The sequence below is a fragment of the Neomonachus schauinslandi genome, chromosome 7 (genome assembly GCF_002201575.2).
Source record: "Neomonachus schauinslandi chromosome 7, ASM220157v2, whole genome shotgun sequence".
Taxonomy (NCBI): domain Eukaryota; kingdom Metazoa; phylum Chordata; class Mammalia; order Carnivora; family Phocidae; genus Neomonachus; species Neomonachus schauinslandi.
Window position 1 is genome coordinate 108,761,239 of NC_058409.1, and position 24,768 is coordinate 108,786,006.

At 38.1% G+C, this 24,768-nt stretch overlaps 1 protein-coding gene across 1 annotated transcript; it reads left to right on the plus strand.

Moving 5' to 3' along the window:
- Positions 1-1,494: 1,494 nt before the first annotated feature.
- On the plus strand, positions 1,495-23,607 carry LOC110590185 (zinc finger protein 300-like). Its single transcript, XM_021700936.1, has 4 exons — positions 1,495-1,533; positions 2,783-2,909; positions 3,257-3,383; positions 22,068-23,607. Exons 1-4 carry the CDS (start codon positions 1,519-1,521, stop codon positions 23,605-23,607), a joined length of 1,809 nt encoding a protein of 602 aa, XP_021556611.1. The 5' UTR covers positions 1,495-1,518.
- Positions 23,608-24,768: the final 1,161 nt, after the last annotated feature.

A 24,768-nucleotide genomic window follows, 5' to 3' on the forward strand; every position in this document is an offset into this window, starting at 1 on the left:
ACAAATCTGACGAATAACATTATTATTGTCAATTCTCTCTAGCCAAAGACCACCAGGAACACCCTGAGTTGAATAAGTTGGGTATATGGCTCTAGCATCTAGTTGGGAACATGCACACCATGGGGAAAGTGAGGGCTTCTAGTAAGAGGGTGTTAGAACTTACAGGATTTCTCCTTGTGTTAGGTGATTTTGAGGCGGGCCTAAGGGGGTGGACCTTGCTCTGAATTGGATGTTGTGAGGAAATGGGGTAATTCAGTGATGGGGGATTTCAATAAATCTAGAGTGAGGAGACTACCCTGAAGCTAAAGCTGTAATAGGTAAGGAAGTCGCAGTCGCTCATGTTAACTCAGAGAGGGGGTGTTTTGTGGATTGGACAATGTTGATGTTTTGTCTGTGTTCAGACATGATTTCAGAGAGGTCCTGTTTTTGTCTTATTCTGTCATGGTCACAGAGTGGCCTTGTCTGATGTTGATGTTTTATGTAATTATGTTAAATAGGAGAATTTGAGTGCCAGGGCAGCTCTGAAATGTGAGGGCTGCTTTTTTTCTTTTCTTTTCTTCTTCTTAATGTGAGGTGTGATTTCAGTCCTCCGTCTTCCTGTTTACTGAAATTGTTCTACATTCTGTTCAGCAAACATTTATTAAACACCTGCTTTTTACTTGTTTCAGAGCTCGGTGTCCAGAGAGGAGCATGCCTATTCGATTGTTTCCTTCCAGGTTTATTTTGACAAAGCCTGGGATAACCCCATAGGAAACAGTCTACCTTTCATGGGAGTACTCATTTCTGTGAGTGAGTGCAGGCTTCTCTGCGTGACCCATCCTGGGACTGAGAAGAATTTACCAGGTATGTATCTTTACTCATTGTAGTATATTCCTGTTTATCAATGGTTCTAACATGACACTCTATATTCTTATATAGACAACTGCACTATTGAATATCAGCAATACAAACAAACAAAAAACATGTTAAAATTAACAAAATCAACAGTTTTAATTTATGAATATTGACTTGGCAAGAGAATTTGCTGAGTTAGGGGAAAATATAAAAGAGCTCTTAGGATTTTGCCGGCTGCTTATGTCTAGGGAATATGGGTGCATTCTCGATTTTCTACTTGGTCATTCCTATTCTTTTTGTCAGGGAACTGCTCCATCTGCAGTTAAATCTTACATATATATGTATACATAATTATTGTCTTATGATAGAGTCTTACAGATAGAATTACAAATAGAATTGCTGGTTCAAAGGGGAACAATAAGGTGTTTGTATATCAACAGAAATATCTGCATTCATCCAATTAAAAATACACCTTGTACAAGTTCTATGTGATTATATAGTCACAAGAGGACTTTTTTCACGTGGTACTTACAGACCCTTCTATAAGGATCAAATGACCTTCTACAGGGTGGCCTGTTTTCCTCTTGGTGGTTGTTTCTAGACTGGTAAATGGCTCCTGGAGATTTAGTCTGTCTTTCAGTCCTGATTCCTCAGACCTCTGCTCTTTTGGAAGAGAAGCAGAAAATGACCAAGTCTCACGTGAGTTGCTTGCTTATTTTGTACTTGGTTTCCATATAATCAAATGGAAAAGTGCAGAAAGCTAGAAATTAGAATTAGGGAAAATGTAGAGAGAACAAAGACTTGGAGACGAGTTGCTATGTAATATGTAGATTATGTGGTTTTAAGCCGCATAAAACAACTATTATAGTTCATATATAAATATAATGTACATTATATTTACTTTATGTGAGTGTGTAAATTAAAGTGCAAATTTGAAAAAAAAATAAAGCGCAAATTTGTTCGATCTTTTCTAGCAGCCACAGGGGGGAGGTAGAGGACATCATATACATAATTTGGCATTCTCCACAAATAGAAATCAACTGAATTTTCAATGAAAATATTTCTTGACATTAGGACAAAAAGAAATTCATTTTGGGGGATCTTCTATAGATGATATCCTGACCTATACTTCTGCATAAATGTGTCAGATTTTTTGTGGTTGTGTCTTTAAATATTTTTTTTTAGAAGGCAGTTAGCATAATGTTAGAGCTGAACTCCATAAGCATTATTCTTTGGGGAACTAAGGTATAGTTTATCCAGAGATAAAACCTAGATAAGATGGAGTGATGAGTATCTATTTGTCTCCAAAGTAATTATTTCTCTCAGATAGGCAGTTCTTTACTTAAAATTCAGTGGCAAACACTTGGGAGCACGGGGGTCTCTGATTCTCCATAGCCTTTGCTATGGTCTCAGAGTTTGTGAGGCAACTCCCCAACTGAATGCCAGTTTTGGGTCCATTTTTTTCAATTTATAAAATCATTTTACTATTTTTTGTCCTGGCCTGAATTATTTTAAACATTTTAAAAAACATAAAAAATAAAATAAAAATTATAAAGTGAAAGGGACCCTAACATTCCCTTCCTCCTGGGATAACCAGTATTAATAATTTGTGATGCTTAGATTTTTCTCCATCTGGAAATTATTGATTCTCTTGTTTTTAAAACATAAAGTCTCAACTTTATTATTTAACTGATTGACTATCCAGTTTTCCCAAAACCATTTGTTGAATAATTCATTTATTTGAAATGCTGCCTTTATTGAATTCCCATTTGTGATTAAGTCTCTTTTGCTCTTCTGTTCTTTTGATGTGTTTGACTCTTTTTGCTAAAGACAGTATTTTACATCATTTTTCTGAATAGGCATGATGTAGAACTGGGCATATGGTTTGGCATGCTATGGTAAAAATAAGACTGATCACTTCAGATTGAACAGGAGCATGCTGTTATAGGGTCCATTGTCATTTGAGGATGTGGCCATAGCTTTCACCAAGGAGGAGTGGCAGCAACTGGACCCTGCTCAGAGGACCCTGTACAGAGATGTGATGCTGGAGAACTTCAGCCACCTGGTCTCATTGGGTAAGGATGGCTTCCCCCATATCACAACATCTTCCAATCCAGTGCCTCTCTCTTCTCCTTTGATCAAGTTGGGTGGGTTCCTGACATATGTAATGACTGACTTTGTGCTCTCTTTTCTCTCTCCAGCAGAAGGTCAGTGCTCTGCTAAGAGCAGGCTGGACAGCTTTATTGTGGGGCTCCTAAAATAGCACCCCCTTTTTTTTTTAAGTAGGGCTTGACTCACGACCCCGAGATCAAGAGCTGAGCTGAGATCAAGAGTCAGACACTTGACCGACTGAGCCACCCAGGTGCCTTTCTTTTTTCTTCAGTGTAGTCAACCCAATTCCTCTCTGATTTCTCTATAATAGGGCATCCAGTGTCCAAACCAGATGTCATCTCCAAGTTGGAACAAGGAGAAGAACCATGGATCATAAAGAGAGACATATCAAATTGGATCTGTCCCGGTAAAAATCTGGCAGGTGGGAGCCAAGGGAAGTGAAATCTCAGTTTCTTTGTTTTTGTTTTTAATTGGCTGGTGGCTGAGATTTATGCTTCCACCCAGATTGGCAGCTCCTATTCCTTCTTGCTCCTGTGCTGAACATGTAGTAAGTATTCAACAACTTGTTAATTAGGTAATAGTGAGCCATGAAGAGAAGAAAAATTTCTTACTGATTCACTCATATCTTGGTAGATATGATTCAGAATCATATCTTTAGTGCCTTTCTAGAAGAAATTCAAAGGCAATAAAAGTCAGATGCTTTTCAGAACCATAGGTTGTACATGGAAAGACAAGGCATCAGAGTTCATGGCTGTATAAAATTGCACAACCAATATAGTTAATGTTTTAGGAGTTCACTGAAAATTACAGTCTAAAGAGACGTGGCATAACTTAAGAAGGTGTTTTTTCCAAGCATGAACCAGCTACTCGGAAGTATATTTGAAGTGTGGGTTAGGCAGGAGGAGGGTGAAGGCAAGCTCTAGCAATGGATGTGTACAGATTTGTGGAGTTAGGAATCATTATGGCTTTTCTGCAGAAATTTGCTAGGCTTGCCTTCATAAAATATATTTTTTGGGGAATAATGGGATATAAGCATGAATACACAGTGTGACTATGGACAGTAAAGTGCATACTGTACCTATACTCTGAAATTTTCTGGTATTATTGTATTTAAACAACTTCGAGGTATAACTCACATGCTTTACAATTCACCCATTCAAAGTTAACAATTCAGTGGGTTTTTTTAGTGTATTCACAGATATGTATAACGATTCCCACAGTCAATTTTTTTTTTTTTTAAAGATTTTATTTATTTATTTGAGAGAGAGAGAATGAGAGATAGAGAGCACGAGAGGGAAGAGGGTCAGAGGGAGAAGCAGACTCCCTGCTGAGCAGGGAGCCCGATGCGGGACTCGATCCCGGGACTCCAGGATCATGACCTGAGCCGAAGGCAGTCGTGCAACCAACTGAGCCACCCAGGCGCCCTCCCAAGGTCAATTTTAAAACATTTTTATCACCTACGAAAGAAATCCTGTACCCTTTAGCTATCACACCCCTGTTACTCATCTCCCAGCCCTAAGCAACCACTAGTCTGCTTTTGCTCTCTATTGATTTGCCTACTCTTGATCTTTTATTTAAACGAAATCATATAACATGAGGCCTTTTGTGACTGGCTTCTTTCGGTTAGCACGCTGTTTTTGAGGGCCATCCACCTTATAACGTGTATCAGTCCTTCGATTCTTTTTGGCTGAATAATATTCCATTGTATGGATATACTACATTTGGCTGTCCATTCATCAGTATTTGGCTTGTTTCCACCTTTTCGCAACATGAATAATGCTACTATAAACATTCATATACAAGTTTTTGTGTAAGACCTATGTTTTATTTTTTCTTTGGTATGTACCTAGGAGTAGAATTGCTGGGTCATATAGGAATTTTGTGTTGAACTAAAATGGTCCCTAATGACTAATTATGTTGAGCATATTTTCATCTGCTTGTTGGCCATTATGTATCTTCTTCGGAAAATAATTTGTTGAGATCATTTGTCTATTTTGAGTTGTCTTTTTATTATTGAATTGTAAGAATTCTTTATAGAGATAAAATTCTTATACAGAAGTTATATGGAACTTTTATGTAAAGTTCTTTGTATAGGTAAGGTGTTTTTTATAGAGTTCTTTTGTTCACTGGTACTAATTTTATTATTAATTAGGACAGGCTGGATAACACTATATTACAAATTAACCTCTAAATGCCAGTGCTTTAACACAACAATGTTTGTTTTCTTTTTTTTTTTTAAAGATTTTATTTATTTATTCATGAGAGACAGGGAGAGAGAGAGAGAGAGGCAGAGGGAGAAGCAGGCTCCCTGCTGAGCAGGGAGCCGGATGCGGGACTTGATCCCAGGACCCTGGGATCATGACCTGAGCCGAAAGCAGACGCTTAACCGTCTGAGCCACCCAGGCGCCCAACAATGTTTTCTTTACATGTTGCATATCCAACACAGTTCAGCAGGGGGCATGCTCCACATGGTACCTCAGGAGATCAAACTGAGTGAAGTTAACACTGCAGTCCAGCTTGTCACTGATACAGGGGAAGAGAAATCTGGAGGACTCACATGGCTCTTCTGTGCTTTACCTAGATTGCCAGTTTACTCTAAAAGGATATAACCCAGGAATATCCAGCTGGAGGAGATACATAGGGCAGGGCATGGGGAAAGGGCACAGAGCTTCACGGCCTCTCCAGGTGCACCACTCTCCCGGCACACCTCCATGTGTTCACCAACCTGGAAGCTCCTAGAGTTCTTGTTTGATGTAGGTCTCTTAACCAGACATATGATTTGCAGATACTTATATCCTGCGGGTTGTCTTTTCACTCTCTTGATAGTAGCCTTTGAAGCACCAGATTTTGTAATTTTGATGAAGTCCAGTTTTTCTATTTTTCTTTTGTTACTTGTGCTGTTGGTATATCCAAGAATCTATTGCCAAATCCAAGGTCATGAAGATTTACCCCAAGTTTTTTTTCCTAAAAGTTTTATACTGTTAATGCTCTTACATTTGGGTCTTTGATCCATTTTGAGTTAATTTTTGCACATGGTGTGAAGTTAAGGGTCCAACTTCATTCTTTTGCATGTGGCAATCCATGTGTTCCAGCACCATTTATTTATTTACTTATTTATTCATTTATTTATTTTTATTTTGATTATGACATGTATTTTTGTTTATTTTTATTTAATACCTATATAGTCAAATACAGTGTTGTATTAGTTTCAGGTGTACAATATAGCAATTCAGCAATTCCTTGTATTACTCAGTGCTCATCAAGATAAGTGTACTCTTAATCCCCTTCATCTGTTTTACCCATCCCCTCACCCACTCCCCTCTGGTAAACCTCCATAGTTGTTTGTTCTCTATAGTTAAGTCTGTTTTTTGGTTTCTCTTTGTTTGTTTTTTCCTTTGTTTGTTTAGTTTCCTAAATTCTACATAGGAGTGAAATCAAATGGTATTTCTCTGACTGGCTTATTTCATTTAGTATTATACTCTCTAGATCCACACGTGTTGTTGCAAATGGCAAGATTTTAGTCTTTCTTATGGCTGAATAATATTCCATTGTGTATATATATACCACATCTTCTTTATACATGCATCTGTTGATGGACACTTCCATAATTTGACTATTGTAAATGATGCTGCAATAAACATAGGGGTGCATGTATCCCTTTCAATTAGTATTTTTGTATTCCTTGGGTAAATACCCAGTAATGTGATTACTGGATCATAGGGTAGTTCCATTTTTAATTTTTTGAGGAATCCCCATAACGTCTTCCACTGTGGCTGCACCAGTTTGCATTCCCACCAACATGCACAGATGTTCTTTTTCTCCACATCCTCACCAACACTTGTTGTTTCCTGAGCTTTTGATTTCCTGACAGGTGTGAGGTGATATCTCATTGTGGTTTAGATTTACATTTCCCTGATGATGAGTGATGTTGAGCATGTTTTCCGGTGTCTCTTGGCCATCTGGATGTCTTCTTTGGTAATATGTCTGTTCATGTCTTCTGCCCATTTTTAATTGGATTATTTGATTTTGGGGTATTGAGTTGTATAAGTTTTTTTTATATAGTTTGGATACTAACCCTTTACCGGATATATCATTTGCAAATATCTCCTCCCATTCCATAGGTTGTCTTTTAGTTTTGGTAGTTGTTTTCTTTTCTGTGCAGAAGCTTTTTATTTTGATGCAGTCCAAGTAGTTTATTTTTGCTTTTTGTTTCCCTTGCCTCAGGAGACACATCTAAAAATGTGTTTTTACAGCTGGTGTCAGAGAAATTACTGCCTGTACTCTCTTCTAGGATTTTTATGGTTTCAGGTCGTATATTTAGGTCCTTAATCCATTTGGAGTTTATTTTTGTGTAAGAAAGTGGTCCATTTTCATTCTTTTGCATGTGTCTGTGCAGTTTTCCCATTTCATATTCTTGTCTCCTTTGTTGAAGATTAATTGGCTATAGAATTGTGGGTTTATATCTGGATTCTCTATTCAGTTCTTAAGATCCACTCATCTGTTTTTGTGCCAGTACCATACTGTTTTGATTACTACAGTTTTGTAATATAACTTGAAGTCTGGAATTGTGATGCCTCCAGTTTTGTTTTTCTTTTTCAAGATTTCTTTGGCTATTCTGGATCTTTTGTGGTTCCATACAAATTTTAGGATTGTTTGTTTTAGTTCTGTGAAAAATGCTGTTGGCATTTTGATAGGGATTGCCTTAAATGTGTGGATTGCTTTGGGTAGTATAGACATTTTAACAACATTTGTTCTTCTAATCAATGAGCATGGAATGTCTTTGTGTTATCTTTAGTTTCTTTTATCAGTGTTTTATAGGTTTCAGAATATAGGTCTTTCACCTCTTTGGTTAAGTTTATTCCTAGATATTTTATTATTTTTGGTACAGTTGTAAATGGGGTTGTTTTCTTAATTTTTTTTAGCTGCTTCATTATTAATGTATAGAAATGCAGTGAATTTCTGTACATTGATGTTGTATCCTGTGACCTTATTGAATTCATATATCAGTTCCAACAGTTTTTTGGTGGAATCTTTAGGGTTTTCTATATATAGTATCATGTCATCTGCAAATAGTGCAGGTCTTACTTCTTCCTTACCAATTTGGATGCCTTTTATTTCTTTTTGTCAGATTGCTGTGGCTAGGACTTCCAGTACTATGTTGAATAAAAGCAGATATCCTTGTCTTGTTCCTGACCTTAGGGGGAAAGGCTCTCAGTTTTCCCCCATTGAGTATGATGTTAGCTCTGGTTTTTCATGTATGGACTTTATTATGTTGAGGTATGTTCCCTCTAAACCTACTTTGTTGAGGGTTTTTATCATGAATATATGTTATACTTTGTCAAATGCTTTTTCTGCGCTATTGAAATAATCACTTGGCTTTATCCTTTTTCTTATTGATGGAACATACCAGTTGATTTTTTTTGCGAATATTCAACCACCCTTGCATCCTGGGAATGAATCCCGCTTGATCATGGTGAGTGATTGTTTTAATGTATTGTTGGATTCGGTTTGCTGATATTTTGCTGAGGATTTTCACGTCTGTGTTCATCAGAGATACTGGCCTATAGTTCTCTTTTTTTGTGTGGTGTCTTTATCTGGTTTTAGAATCAGGGTAATGCTGGCGTCGTAGAATGAATTTGTTCCACGACCATTTATTGAAGTGATTATTCTTTTCCCATCAAATGGTCTTGATGCCCTTGCCAGAAATCAATTAGTCTTACATGAAAGGGTTTATTTCTAACTGTACTATTCTGTCTATCTGTATATCTGTCTCTATGCCAATCTCTGGACTATTGTTGCTTGTAGTAAGTTTTGAAATTGGGAAATGTCATTCTTCCAACATTGTTTTTCTTTTCCAAGATTGGAAACGTTGACTCTTCAGGAATGAATTTTGGAATAAGCTTATCTATCTCTACAAATAAATATCCTTAGATTCTGACAGGTATTTGTTGAATTTGCCAATCAATTTGAGGAGTATTGCTGTCTTAATAATATTAAATCTTCCAATGAACATGTAATTTTTCCCTTTCATTTAGATTAATTTTTTTTGAAATAGTTTTCAGAGTGTAAGTTTTATAATTGTTAAATTTATTTCTTAGTATTTTATTCTATCTGATGCTATTGTATATGCAGTTGTTTCGTTAATTTCATTTTTGGATTGTCCATTGCAAGTGTATGGAAATATGATTGATTTTTGTATATTGGTCTGGTATTCTGCAGACTTACTAATAAACTCATTTATTAGTTCTAATCATTCTTCAGTTGATTTTTTAGGATTTTCTGTATAAATGGTTTTGTCCTCTATAAATTGAGAAATTCAATTGGATGCTTTTTTTTTTTTTTTTTTCTTTTTCCTGCCTAAGTACCCTGGCTAGAACCTCCAGTACAATATTGAATAGAATGGTGAGTGGACATCCTTGTCTTATTCCTGATCTTATGGGGAAAAGTCCAGTCTTTCAGTGTTAAGTATGTTAGCTGTAAGTTGTCATGCCCTTTGTCAGGTTGAGGAATTTCTTTTCTATTCCAATTTTGTTGGTGTTTTTATCATGAAAATGTGCTGGAATTTGACAAATGCATTTTCTGCATTTACTGAGATGGTCTGTTTATATGCTGTATTATGGAATTTCAGTTAATTTGTTATTGGATAGTAAACCAACCTTACATTCTGGGACAAGTTCCACTTGATGATGGTGTATAATTCTTTTTATATATTGCTGGATTTGGTTTGCTACTTGTATTGGATGGGTCTGGAAGATCACCCTTAGGTTTGATGATTTTCTTTTTTTTTTTTAAAGATGTTATTTATTTATTTGACAGAGAATGACACAGTGAGAGAAGGAACACAAGCGGGGGAAGTGGGAGAGGGAGAAGCAGGCTTCCTGCGGAGCAGGGAGCCCTATGCGGGGCTCGATCCCAGGACCCTGGGTTCATGACCTGAGCCGAAGGCAGATGCTTAACCAACTGAGCCACCCAGGCGCCCCTGGTTTGATGATTTTCTAGAAGAGCTCACAAACTTAGAGAAGCTGTTATACTCATGGTTGCGGTTTATTACAGTGATAAGAATTTACCAGTCCAGGTCTGGACTTTTTTGTGGGAAGATTTTTATTTATAAGTTTCTTCCTTTTTTTTAAAGATTTTATTTATTTATTTGACAGAGAGAGACACAGCGAGAGAGGGAACACAAGCAGGGGGGTGGGAGAGGGAGAAACAGGCTTCCTGCAGAGCAGGGAGCCCAATGCGGGGCTCAGTCCCAGGACCCTGGGATCATGACCTGAGCCGAAGGCAGATGCTTAACAACTGAGGCACCCAGGCACCCCTATAAGTTTCTTTCCTTGATGTGAATCTATTCAAGTTATCTTTTGTCTTGAGTCAGTTCTGGTAATTGTGTCTTTAAAGCAATTTTTTTTATGTCATTCAAGTTGTCAAATTCATTGGTATAAAATGTTTCATGATAATCCTCCATTGTTCTTTTATGTCTGTAGGGTCTAGTCTAGAGGTATTCTGTCCTTCATGCTGATATTGCTACTTTATGCCAGCTCTCTTTTTTCTCATTGTTACCTAAAACATATTAATTTTATTAGTTTTTTTCAAATAATCAGTTTCTTATTTCATTGATTTTTCTCTATTGTTTGTTCATTTTCTATTTCATTGACTTCCACTCTGATCTTTACTTTTCCTGTCTTCCACTTATTTGGGGTTTAATTTGTTCTTTTTCTAGCTTCTTAAGGTGGAAGCTCAGATTATTAATTTGAGACCTGTTTTTTTTTTTTAATTTTTTTTTTTTTAAGATTTTATTTATTTATTTGAGAGAGAGAGAATGAGAGACAGAGAGCATGAGAAGGAGGAGGGTCAGAGGGAGAAGCAGACTCCCTGCCAAGCAGGGAGCCCGATGCGGGACTCGATCCTGGGACTCCAGGATCATGACCTGAGCCGAAGGCAGTCGCTTAACCAACTGAGCCACCCAGGCACCCCTAGACCTGTTTTGTTTTCTAACATGAGCATTTACATACAGGTGATTCTCATCTTGTATGGTAGTAAGAGACCATAAAAATTACCAAAGAAGTCAGAACTTTGCAAAGTAATCTTCATAAGCAATGGAAAAAAATTACAGTTGTTTTGTGACCTTTAAACTTTTTTGTGAAAACATTAAAAAACCATCTCACCGTTGGTTATAGCTCTATAGAAAAATGAAAATATAGCAAAATGAATATTTACTACCTTTCAAGTAAAAACATTGACAGCATTGAAAATGTGGGGTTTTTTTTCAACAATCCTATATAGTTTGAGCAGTGTCTACCTTCTTATCATTGTATAACTTACGATAGGAAGTGAGCCTGTTTTCTATGTCTTACTGAATTATCAAACTCTTTTTTTTTTTAAAGATTTTATTTATTTATTTGACAGAGAGAGAGAGAGCGAGAGCAGGAGCACAAGCAGGGGGAGTGAGAGAGGGAGAAGCAGGCTTCCTGCCGAGCAGGGAGCCTGATATGGGGCTCGATCCCAGGACCCTGGGACCATGACCTGAGCCGAAGGCAGATGCTTAACGACTGAGCCACCCAGGCGCCCCTATCAAACTCTTTTCTAAGGTTGAATCAGCTACCAACATTTTACCCTTTTTGTTTTCAGTGTTGTGAAATATGTCCAAGATACTGTGAGGATTTTTCGTCAGGGTCGTTTTCTCTGTAATATATTTATTCTTTTCATCATAACCCAAGAATTTTTGTCAGTAAGTTTTGCCTTCACTGAGTTCTTCTGGCTATCTACCTAAAGTGTCATGAATAGTGGCAATGCCAAAGCTATCTTCGAACCACATCCAGTGTTGTTAGTATTGTTTCTTTGCTGCATTTTCATCTTTGCAGGCCACTTCCCTCTTCCGGCTGTCCATTTTTGTAAAATGCCATGTGGGTTTATCAATGGGAGACAAGGAGGAAACACACCTATACACTTTGCACTCTGTATATATATTGGATAACAGATGTGCAGTTAAAAATCAGTGACAGACTTTGAAATAAGGGAAATGATTGGGTACAGATCATGATGTGTATCTGTTATTTGCATAGTGATTTGTGGACTTTAAGTGCTGGCAGTGAAATTTGTACTTTATGCTATTAGTCACAAATAGTATACTGTGGTAATTAAAATGTTAACTGTGTTGTTGCCAGACTGGTGTTATGTACTAAACTGTGCTAACTGAAATTCATGCATATCAAAATTACTCAAAATGAGGACTACCTATATATAATTTGTCCTCTTAAGTACTGCTTTGACTTTGTTTCAAATTTTGACGTATTGTTTTCATTTTCATTCAATTCAACTTATTTTCTATTATTGGACTTTTTAACATACAGGTTATTTACACATATGTTGTTTTCCAAATATTTGCGGGAATTTTCAAGATCTTTTTGTTATTTATTTCTAATTTCATTATGGTTGTAGAATATATTCTGTATAATTTCTGTCCTCATAAAATTATTGCAGCTTGTTTTGAAGCCCAATATGTAGTCTATTCTGATGTTTGATTCACGTGTTCTTGAAATGTGTGTTCTGTTGTTGTGGGGTATCTATAGATGTTGTTAGGTCAGGTTCGTTGATACTTACTGATTTTTTTTTTTTTGTCTACTTGTTTTAGAAATCTTTGTGAGAGGGATGTTGAAATTTCTGGACATAATTACTAATTTGTTTTTCCTTTCATTTTTGTTAGTTTTGGTTTGTGTGTTGTGGGCATCTGTGGTTAGGCACAGATACATTTATAATTGTTATATCTTCTTACAATTCTCCTTTCACAATTTTGAAATATACTTCTCTGTTTCTAATAGTATTTGTTATCTTGAAGTCTATATTATCTAATATTAATACAGCTACTTCACCTCTCTTGTGCTTACAGTTTGCATGATTTTTTCCCCCATCCTTTTATTTTCAGCATATTTGTCTTTGAATTTAAAGTGAATTTCTTATAGATAATGTTTAGTTGATTCTTACTGTTTTATCTAGTCTGACAGTTTCTGATTGGAGTATTATTCCATTCCCAGTTAATGTAATTATTGATTTGTTTTGATTTATTTTTGCCATTTTGCTGTTTGTTTTCTATTTGCTTAATCTCTCTTTAGGTCCTTTTTCTTTTCCTGTCTTTTATGTTGAAAGAACTTTTTTTAGCATACCATCTTAATTTCCTTTTTTTATTTTTTTATTTATTTTTATTTATTTATTTATTTTTAAAGATTTTATTTATTTATTTGACAGAGAGAGACAGCGAGAGAGGGAACACAAGTAGGGGGAGTGGGAGAGGGAGAAGCAGGCTTCCCGCTGAGCAGGGAGCCTGATGCGGGGCTCAATCCCAGGACCCTGGGATCATGACCTGAGCTGAAGGCAGCCGCTTAACCGACTGAGCCACCCAGGGGCCCCCCATCTTAATTTCCTTGTTGAATTTTTCTTCTTAGTTCTGTCTATGTGTGTGATATTGCTGTGGGGATTACAGTATGATATTTAGCTTCTTATAACCTAATGCACATTAATACTGCTTTATTTTTCTGGCAAAACATAGAAATTTTGTGCTAGCATAGTTCCATTTTCTACTCTCCCTGACTATCCTGTGCTGCTTTGTTCTTTTAATCATGTGTGTTACACTTACGTTTGTGATAAATTTGACAATGTGTTATTTTTGCTTTATTGTTTTTTTAATTTTATTATGTTAGTCACCATACAATACATCATTAGTTTTTTTTTTTTTTATTTGAGAGAGAATGAGAGGGAGAGAGAGAGCATGAGAGGGGGGAGGGTCAGAGGGAGAAGCAGACTCCCTGCCAAGCAGGGAGCCCGATGCGGGACTCGATCCTGGGACTCCAGGATCATGACCTGAGCCGAAGGCAGTCGCTTAAACAACTGAGCCACCCAGGCGCCCTACATCATTAGTTTTTGATATGGTGTTCCACGATCCATTGTTTTCGTATAACACCCAGTGCTCCATGCAGTACGTGCCCTCCTTAATACCCATCACCAGGCTAACCCATCCCCCCACCCCACCCCCAAAACCCTGTGTGTTTCTCAGAGTCCATAGTCTCTCATGGTTCATCTCTCCCTCCGATTCCCCCCCCTTCATTTTTCCCTTCCTTCTCCTAATGTCCTCCATGCTATTCCTTATGTTCCACAAATAAGTGAAACCATATGATAATTGACTTTCTCTGCTTGACTTATTTTACTGAGCATAATCTCCTCCAGTCCCATCCATGTTGATGTAAAAGTTGGGTATTCATCCTTTCTGATGGCTGAGTAATATTCCATTGGATATATGGACCACATCTTCTTTATCCATTCATCTGGTGAAGGGCATCTCGGCTCTTTCCACAGTTTGGCTATTGCGGATATTGCTGCTATGAACGTTGGGGTGCATATGGCCCTTCTTTTCACTACATCTGTGTCTTTGGGGTAAATATCCAGGAGTGCAATTGCTGGGTCATAGGGTAGCTCTGTTTTTAAATTTTTGAGGCACTTCCACACTGTTTTCCAAAGTGCATGCACCAACTTGCATTCCCACCAACAGTGTAAGAGGGTTCCCCTTTCTCCACAACCTCTCCAACATTTGTTGTTTCTTTCCCTGTCCATTTTTGCCATTCTAACTGGTGTAAGGTGGTATCTTAATGTGGTTTTGATTTGAATTTCCCTGATGGCCAATGATGATGAACATTTTTTCATGTGTCTGTTAGCCATTTGTATGTCTTCTTCAGAGAAGTGTCTTTTCATGTCTTCTGCCCATTTTTTGACTTGATTATTTGTTTTTTGGGGTGTTGAGTTTGAGAAGTTCTTTATAGATCTTGGATACCAGCCCTTTATCTGTAGTGTCATTTGCAAATATCTTCTCCCATTCTGTGGGTTGCCTCTTTGTTTTGTTGACTGTTTCCTTTGCTGTGCAGAAGCTTTTTATCTTGATGAAGTCCCAAAAGTTCATTTCTGTCTTTGTTTTACTAGCCTTTGGAGATGTATCTTGAAAGAATTTGCTGTGGCTGATGTCAAAGAGATTACTGCCTATGTTCTCCTCTAGGATTTTGATGGATTCCTGTCTCACATTGAGGTCTTTCATCCACTTTGAGTTTATCTTTGTGAATGGTGTTAAGAGAATGGTCGAGTTTCATTCTTCTACATGTGGCTGTTCAATTTTCCCAGCACCATTTATTGAAGAGACTGTCTTTTTTCCATTGCATGTTTTTTCCTGCTTTGTCAAAGGTTATTTGACCACAGAGTTGAGGGTCCATATCTGGGCTCTCTATTCTGTTCCATTGGTCTATGTGTCTGTTTTTGTGCCAGTACCATGCTGTCTTGGTGATCACTGCTTTGTAATATAGCTTAAAATCGGGCAACGTGATGCCTCCAAGCTTTGTTTTTCTTTTTCAACATTTCCTTGGCGATTCGGGGTCTTTTCTGATTCCATACAAATTTTAGGATTGTTTGTTCCAGCACTTTGAAAAATGTCATTGGAATTTTGATCAGGATGGCATTGAAGGTATAGATTGCTCTGGGTAGCATAGACATTTTAACAATGTTTATTCTTTTGATCCATGAGGATGGAATATTTTTCCATCTTTTTCTGTCTTCTTCAATTTCTTTCATGAGAGTTCTATAGTTCCTAGAGTATAGATCCTTCACCTCTTTGGTTAGGTTTATTCCGAGGTATCTTATGGTTTTTGGTACTATTGTAAATGGAATCGTTTCTCTAATTTCTCTTTCTACAGTTGCATTGTTAGTGTATAAGAAAGCAACTGATTTCTGTGCATTGATTTTGTATCCTGCCACATTACTGAATTGCTGGATGAGTTCTAGTAATTTGGGGTGGAGTCTTTTGGGTTTTCCACATAAAGTATCATGTCATCTGCGAAAAGAAAGAGTTTGACTTCTTCTTTGCCAATTTGAATACCTTTTATTTCTTTTTGTTGTCTGATTGCTGTTGCTAGGACTTCTAGTACTCTGTTGAACAATAGTGGTGAGAGTGGGCATCCTTGACGTGTTCCTGATCTTAAGGGAGAGACTCTCAGCTTTTCCCCATTGAGGATGATATTCGCTGTGGGTTTTTCATAGATGGATTTTATGAACTTGAGGAATGTTCCCTCTATCCCTATACTCTGAAGAGTTTTAATCAGGAAAGGATGTTGTATTTTGTCAAATGCTTTTCTGCATCAGTTGAGAGGACCATATGTTTCTTCTCCCTCCTCTTATTAACGTGTTCTATCACATTGATTTGCGAATGTTGAACCACCGTTGCATCCCGGGGATAAATCCCACTTGGTCGTGGTGGATGATCCTTTTAATGTATTGTTGGATCCTATTAGCTAGGATTTTGTTGAGGATTTTGGAATCCATATTCATCAGGGATATCGGTCTGAAATTCTCCTTTTTGATGGGGTCTTTGCCTGATCTGGGGATTAGGGTAATGCTGGCCTCATAGAATGAGTTTGGAAGTTTTCCTTCTGTTTCTATTTTTTGAAACAGCTTCAGGAGCCATAGGTATTACTTCTTCTTTGAATGTTTGGTAGAATTCCCCAGGAATTCATCAGGCCCTGGACTCTTGTTTTTTGGGAGGTTTTTGATCACTGCTTCAGTCTTGTTACTGGTTATTGGCCTATTCAGGTTGTCAATTTCTTCCTGTATCAGTCTTGGCAGCTTATAGGTTTCCAGGAAGGCATCCATTTCATCCAGATTGCTCAGTTTATTGGCATATAGTTGTTGATAATAATTTCTAATAATTGTTTCTATTTCCTTGGTGTTAGTCGTGATCCCTCCCTTTTCATTCATAATTTAATTAATTTGGGTCCTTTCTCTTTTCTTTTGGATAGATCTGGCCAGTGGTTTATCGATCTTATTAATTCTTTCAGAGAACCAACTTCTAGTTTCGTTGATCTGATCTACTGTGTTTCTGGTTTCTAATTCATTGATCTCTGGTCTAATCTTAATTATTTCTCTTCTAATGCATGGCTTAGGCATCGTTTGTTGCTTTTTCTCTAGTTCTTTAAGGTGTAGAGTTAGTTGGTGAATTTGGGATTTTTCTATTTTTTTTGAGTGAGGCTTGGATGGCTCTGTATTTCCCCCTTAGGACCGCCTTTGCAGTATCTCATAGGTTTTGGACCAATGTGTTTTCGTTCTCATTGATTTCCATGAATTGTTTAAGTTCTTCTTTGATTTCCTGGTTGACCCAAACATTCTTGAGCAGGGTGGTCTTTAGCTTCCAAGTGTTTGAATTTCTGCCAAATTTTTTCTTGTGATTGAGTTCCAGTTTTAAAACATTGTGGTCTGAGAATATGCGGGAAATAATCTCAATCTTTTGGTATCGGTTGAGACCTGATTTGTGACCCAGTATGTGGTCTATTCTGGAGAAAGTTCCATGTGTGCTCGAGAAGAATGAGTATTCTGTTGTTTTAGGGTGGAATGTTCTGTATATATCTATGAGGTCCATCTGGTCCAGTGTATCATTCAAAGCTCTTGTTTCCTTGTTGATTTTCTGCTTAGATGATCTGTCCATTGCTGAGAGTGGAGTATTGAGGTCTCCTACAATTAACATATTGTTATCAATATGACTCTTTATTTTGGTTAACAGTTGGCTTATGTAGATGGCTGCTCCCATGTTGGGGGCATAGATATTTACAATTGTTAGATCTTCTTGTTCGATAGACCCTTTAAGAATGATATAGTGTCCTTCTGTGTCTCTAACTACAGACTTTAGTTTAAAATCGAATTTGTCTGATATAAGAATTGCTACCCCAGCTTTCTTTTGAGGTCCGCTGGCATGGAAGATGGATCTCCATCCCTTCACTTTCAGTCTGGATGTATCTTTAGTTTCAAAATGAGTCTCTTGTAGACAGCATATGGATGGGTCCTGTCTTTTTATCCAGTCTGCAACCCTGTGCCCTTTTATGGGAGCATTTAGGCCGTTCACGTTGAGAGTGATTATTGAAAGATATGAATGAATTGTCATCATGTTGCCTGTGAAGACATTGTTTTTATAGATTGTCCCTGTAAATTTCTGTTGTATATCACTCTTGGGGTCCTTCTCCTTTTATAGAACCCCGCTTAATATTTCTTGCAGGGCCGGCTTAGTGGTCACATATTCTTTCAGTTTCTGCCAGTCTTGGAAGCTCTGCATCTCTCCATCCATTCTAAATGACAGCCTTGCCAGATAAAGTATTCTTGGCTGCATGTTCTTCTCGTTTAGTACCCTGAATATGTCTTTCCAGGCCTTTCTGGCTTGCCAGGTCTCTGTGGATAGGTCTGACATTATATGATGTTCCTCCCTCTGTACGTAAGGAATCTCTTCCCCCTAACTGCCCTTAAGATGGTTTCCTTGGTTCTAAGATTTGCGAGTTTTACTATTACATGCCAGGGTGTTGGCCTGTTTTCCTGATCTTGGGACGGGTCCTCTCTGCCTCTAAGACGCGAATGTTTCTTTCATTCCCCAGATTAGGGAAGTTCTCAGCTACGATTTGCTCAAATACGTCTTCTAGTCCTCTGTCTCTCTCCACTCCCTCCGGGATTCCAATTATTCTGACATTGGAACACTTCATGCATGGTGTCACTTATTTCTCTGATTCTATTTTCAGGGATTCTGAGTTGTTTTTCCCTGGCCTCCTCTTTTCCCTTTTTATCTGTTAAATTGTCTTCCAGGTCGCTTATTCATTCTTCTGCCTGACTTACCCTAGCTGTTAGATTATCTAGATTGGATTGGATCTCATTGATAGCATTTTTAAGTTCTGCCAATTCAGCTTTCATTTCTGCCCTTAGAGACTCTATGTTGTCATTAATTGAATTCTCCGTTGTAGCTATTGTCTTCACAATTGCTAGCCTGAATTCCATCTCCGACATCTTGGTTATATCTGCATCCATTTGTAAATCTGCGGCATAAGTCATATTTTCTATGACTTCTACGTATTTTCTATTTTGGGGGTTCCTCCTCCTTGTCATTCTGTTGATGGGTGGTTGAGGGAATGTATAGAGTCCAAATTATTGACCACAACCTAAGCAAGATGCACCTGTTTTATAGGTACCTTAGGGTTGCTGGCCTCTTGTTTTCCCAGCCTGTCTTCTGGGGGAGGGTCCTGCCATGCTGTTACTCAGGCAACCCTGTTAGGGCAGAGTTGCCCTGCCCCTCTGTGGCCGGGGTTGGGCTCAGTGGGAATCATTTTTGGGGGGCTTTTGTTCTCTGGTGGCTTTCCCTGGCAGCTTTCCGTGTCTCTTCTGAGAGTCAGAGCAGAAGAGACCATTTCCAGCCCTCTGCCTCAGAGCAGAGAGATCGCAGTCTGTTCTTCAGTGAGCTTTCCAGGCCACACTGTCTCCGTTTCTGTCCATGCTGCTATAAACTGCAGCGTCCTGGGTTGTGCGCCCCTCCTCTGCGCTCCCAGTCCTGCCTCCAGGTTGGGGCACGACTCTGCCCTTTGTGCTTCTAAAACTGCCAGCTGCTCCCAGTTCGCACGCGTGCCACCCTGCCACTCCAGGTTTCCGCCCTGGGGGCTGCCCTAAAGTCCTTTCCCCGCCACTACCAGTCTGCGAGTCTGTGCCCCGTCCCCAGTGCGCGAGGCTGTCGCTCACCGGCGGTGTAGGATCCCCACGGACAGGCTCCTTCCCGCTGCCATTTATCCTCCAATATCTGCCCGTGGAATCACGGCTCCCCGCTTTGTCCCTCAAAACCAACCGCCTGCGATATTCTGTTTGTAGAGATCCAGATCTTCTTACATCTCAGGCTGATTTCATGGGTGCTCAGAGTGGTCTGGTAGATATCCAGCTCAATTCCGGACCAGTTGAAATAGGGTCCCCTACTCCTCCGTCATCTTTTCTTCTTTATTTGTGCTTTAAAAAGCTTTTTACAGAAAAGAAAAAGAGAAAAGGCAGACATATTTAAATTCCTTATATTTACCTACACACTTAAAAAAATTGTTAGTGTCCTTTGGATTTAAGTTATCTTCTGGTACTATTTTGTCAGACAGAGAGATTTTCTTTTGTATATTTTGTAAATCAGTTCTGCTAGCAAATATTTTTGTTTATCCGCAAATGCTTTTATTTTGCCATGTTTAAAGGAGTTTCACTGGATATAGAATTGTTGGTTGACAGGTTGCTTTCTTTTAGTATTTTGAATATGTCATTCCAGTGTTTCCTGGCCTCAGAGTTTTTGAGTGTGTTGAAACTCAGCTGGCAGTACTATGCTTCTCCTATGCATGATGTGTCATTTTTTTTTCTTACTGCTTTTAAGTTTTTTCTCTCCATTTCTCAGCAGTTTGATTTTGATGTGGCTAGTTATCCAGGTATCCTGCCTGTACTTTATGGAGTTTCTTGGATATGTAAATTAACATTTCTCACCAAATTGGGTGATTTTAAAGACATTTTTCTTTTCTTTTTTCTTTTTTCTTTTTTTTGCCTTTTTCTCTCCCCTGTTTCTACCACTCCAGTTACACATATACTAGATGGAATGCCTATTATTACACCACAGATCTCTGAATTTTTGTTTATTTTTTTATAATCCTTTTTTCTTTTTGTTCTTTGGGTTAGTTAATTTTTAGTGATATCTTCAAATTTACTGATTCTGATCTTGCTTTCTGCTTTCCCAAATCTAATAAGCCCCTCTGGTGAAATTTTAATTTTAGCCTTAGACTTTCCATTTGGTTCGTTTATGTTTTAACTTACACAAAATTAATGTTGTTTTTTTTTTTTAAGATTTTATTTATTTGCGAGAGAGAGAATGAGAGACAGCATGAGAGGGAGGAGGGTCAGAGGGAGAAGCAGACTCCCCGCTGAGCAGGGAGCCCGATGCAGGACTCGATCCCGGGACTCCGGGATCATGACCTGAGCCGAAGGCAGTCGCTTAACCAACTGAGCCACCCAGGCGCCCCTTACTTACACAAAATTAATGTTAAGCATAGAGTAAGTTAACTACTACCACAATCATGATACAAAAAAGTTATAATACTCAAGATTTCCTCTTTCTGTCTCCATATAGTCAAACTAGTTCCTTTATATACTTTTTTCTCTTTTAAAATTACGTATTTATGCACTCATTGCCTAGCAGTCTTTTCCTTTGAGTTAATATGTTTATAATAGCTTCTTTGGGAATCTTTGTTTACAAAATACAGCATTTGTACCCACGTAGAGCTACTTTCTATTAACTGATTTTATTCCTTAGTTTAAGTCACAGTTTTCTGTTTCTTTATATGTCTAGTAATTTTTGGTTGAAAATTCTACATTATAGATGATATGTTGTAGTCTGGATTCTTCTGATCTTCCAAGCGTTTCTTTTCTGTCTTAGAGGCATTTAATTTGCCTGGGCTTATACTGTGACATCTGTCTCTCCCATAGAGTGTCATTGCTGATGTCTCTGGTTTTTGTTTGTTTGTTTAAGTCTGGCTTTCTAAGAGACTCCCCTTCACCTGGATAAAGTAGAGGTGAGCTAGTGATTTGGACAGAGGTTGTAGTAGACATCAGAAGCCAGTGTGGCTTTCACTCTTTGCTGCCTGAGTCGTGTATGTGTCAGAACACTTTAAAAGTATAGCAAATTTGCAAGACTCTCCAAACTTTCAATCACTGCTAGGCTCTCTAGGATATCTTTGCACAAATATTTTAGTGGTGAGGTGGGAGTATAGGGAGAGTTTATCATCTCAACCTTTCTATGACTCTTTTGCTTCCAAATTCCCGTTAAGTTTCTAGCTGCTTTACTAACAGCATTAAGTTGTATCCTGTGGATTAGTGTTTTAATGCCCATAACTAGGGGTGGGAGATGGGAAAACCTTAGGAAAGAATGCCACAAGCTCCCCATTCTTACCTAATGAAGTAGAAGTTTTGGGTGAGTAAGCATTTTTCAGCTTATTATCTCCCATTGGTAGTTTTTCAGTGCCCTAAATTAGTTTTTGCTTTTTAATTATTTTATTTTTGTACTTGTTTTTTGGGGAGGAGAATTCTTCAACTACCTCATGCCACCACTGTTGGAAGTAAAGTCCATCTTTAGGTACTCATGTGATAAATTTACACGTTTCAAATGGCCCGTTGCCCTCCCAGTTCTCTGTCTCCTGGACCATCATGTATCATCCATTTGTTTTTAACCTCTTTTGTCCTCTACTGAATCTTTTTATCTGTTTGATTTTTTTTATTCTTTCAGAAAGGGAGACTAGACTTGAAAATCCTCAATTGGACATACTTGAAGGTGTTTCCTTCCATAAGGAGATATTGGAAGGTGTAACAAGAGATCATTCATTGTACTCCATTTTTAAGGTATGGCAGGATGATGACCAGCTGGAGAGAGATCAGGAAAATGAAGACAGACTTCTCAGGCAAGTCATGGCCATCAAAAACAAAACAGTTGTTGAAGAATCAGGCTATTCATATAAGGCATTAGGAAAAATGTTTCATGACTACACAGACCTAGATGCTTCAGGACAAGGACGGTATACACGTGACTCATTTGAAAAGAGCTTGGAACCGAATATAAACTTATTCAGTTGTTACAGGGGTTATGCAAGAAGAAACACTGGTGAGCATTTTAGATGTGGGAGTACACTTATTTCTTCCTATTCTAAGCATGAAAAAATTCATAATGGAGTGAAACACTGTGAAGATAGTCAGTGTGGAAAGATTATCAGCAATAAACAATCTCCTATTCAATATGTGAATGTTGAAAGTGGAGAGAAGACCTGTTTGTGCATTGAATGTGGAAAATCTTTTCTAAAAAAGTCACAACTCATAATACATCAAAGAATTCATACTGGAGAGAAACCATATGATTGTGGTACATGTGGGAAAGCCTTCAGTGAGAAGTCACATCTCATTGTACATCAGAGAACTCATACTGGGGAAAAACCTTATGAATGTTCTGAATGTGGAAAAGCTTTCTCTCAGAAATCATCCCTCATTATACATCAGAGAGTACATTCTGGGGAAAAACCGTATGAATGTAATGACTGTGGGAAAGCCTTCTCCCAGAAATCACCCCTCATTATACATCAGAGAATTCACACTGGAGAGAAACCTTATGAATGTAATCAGTGTGGGAAGGCCTTCTCCCAGAAGTCACAGCTGATTATACATCATAGAGCTCATACTGGAGAGAAGCCATATGAATGTACTGTATGTGGGAAAGCCTTCTGTGAGAAGTCCCACCTCATTATCCATAAAAGAATTCACACTGGGGAGAAACCGTACAAATGTGCTCAATGCGAAGAAGCCTTCAGCAGGAAGTCAGAACTCATTATACATCAGATAATTCATACTGGGGAGAAACCTTATGAATGTACTGGATGTGGGAAGACCTTCTCCCGGAAGTCACAGCTCATCATACATCAGAGAACGCATACTGGAGAGAAACCCTATAAATGCAGTGAATGTGGAAAAGCCTTCTGTCAGCAGTCACATCTCATTGGACATCAGAGAATTCACACAGGAGAAAAACCTTATGTATGCAGTGAATGTGGGAAAGCCTTCTCTCAGAAGTCCCACCTCCCAGGGCATCAGCGCATTCATACAGGAGAGAAACCTTACATATGTGCTGAATGTGGAAAGGCCTTTTCCCAGAAGTCAGACCTTGTTGTACATCGGAGAATTCATACTGGGGAGAAACCCTACCAATGTACTGTATGTGGGAAAGCATTCATTCAAAAGTCACAACTCACTGTACACCAGAGAATTCATGCAGTGGTAAAATCATAAGAATGGACTAAGCACAGAAAAGTCTTCAGTATCTGCTCAAGCCATAATAAGTAACACAAAACCCATGAATTTCAATGAGTTTGGGGGCATCTTTACTGATAAAATTTTACAAGTGAAATAAACTTCCTAATGTATGTAATTTTTTATCAGATAATACAGACATCTCAGTTATATAAATAATGGGCATTTTCACTATGGCATGTAAAACTTTTGAGATTGTGAACTGAATAATTAATATAACAAGTTACATATATATAGTTTATTTTGAAGTTATGTATTTATGATTATGTTACATAGAAAGAATTGGACATGTGATAATATTGTTATTGTTAACTTAGCATAATTATAGCTGTGCAGTAATTCCCTGTAGAGGACATGAAGAAAGCTTGAGTCAAAAGATGCCATGACCTAGAAACGGTGCCTGGGGGAAGGATTTGATTGTTACTCCTAAGGGTATCTGTAAAATTATTCTTGTAGATAGATGGAAAGATGGGTTGATGAGGTCCAATAAATGGGGTATCTTTGTTTGTTTTATTTCAAGAATATAAGTTGATCTGTGTCAGTGGATGGACCCAGGATCTTGGAATTGACACTTCTTGCTATTTTCTTTCTTTTACTCCTCCCCTTTAGGAACTTGGTGTGATGAAAAGACATAGATGGCCATGGGTTTTAATGCTTATTCCAGTACTCACCGATTGTGTAACTTGTGTACCTCACCGATTGTGTAGCCTTTTTTCATCCACAGTATCTGTTCCCTGATCTATATATAAAATTCTGGCAGAGACATGTTTTTAGCTCATATTTGTCCCCTTTATCTTCCCTTTCTGTTCTTTTGAAGGAGGTTGCTAATACCCAGGTGTACACCTTTAAACTTGATTTGCATTCCAGACACTGTGTTTCTGATTCTCCTGATTTCCTTTTCTGTCTTTTTTCCATTAACACTGCCTTGTGTCTGGTGGCCTAATTCATACGTTATGGAGACCTCACTTTTTATTTTGCAAATACATGTACGTTATGGTGCTTGCACATAAAGACCGTGTATGATACCATCACAGATCCTGTTTTACCCTTTCCCAAAAGCACCAGTTCTTTTTCCTGAGAATTGAGTGGCCCTCAGAGAAAAATCCATAGGGAATGTGGAAGACATGCCTGGGATAGCCT

Bases quoted from the DNA above. Each gene is read 5' to 3' on its own strand.
- LOC110590185 (XM_021700936.1), top strand. The intron at 2,910-3,256 runs GTAAGGATGGCT...TCTCTATAATAG, and splicing joins CAGCCACCTGGTCTCATTGG to GGCATCCAGTGTCCAAACCA. The intron at 3,384-22,067 runs GTGAAATCTCAG...TCTTTCAGAAAG, and splicing joins GCAGGTGGGAGCCAAGGGAA to GGAGACTAGACTTGAAAATC.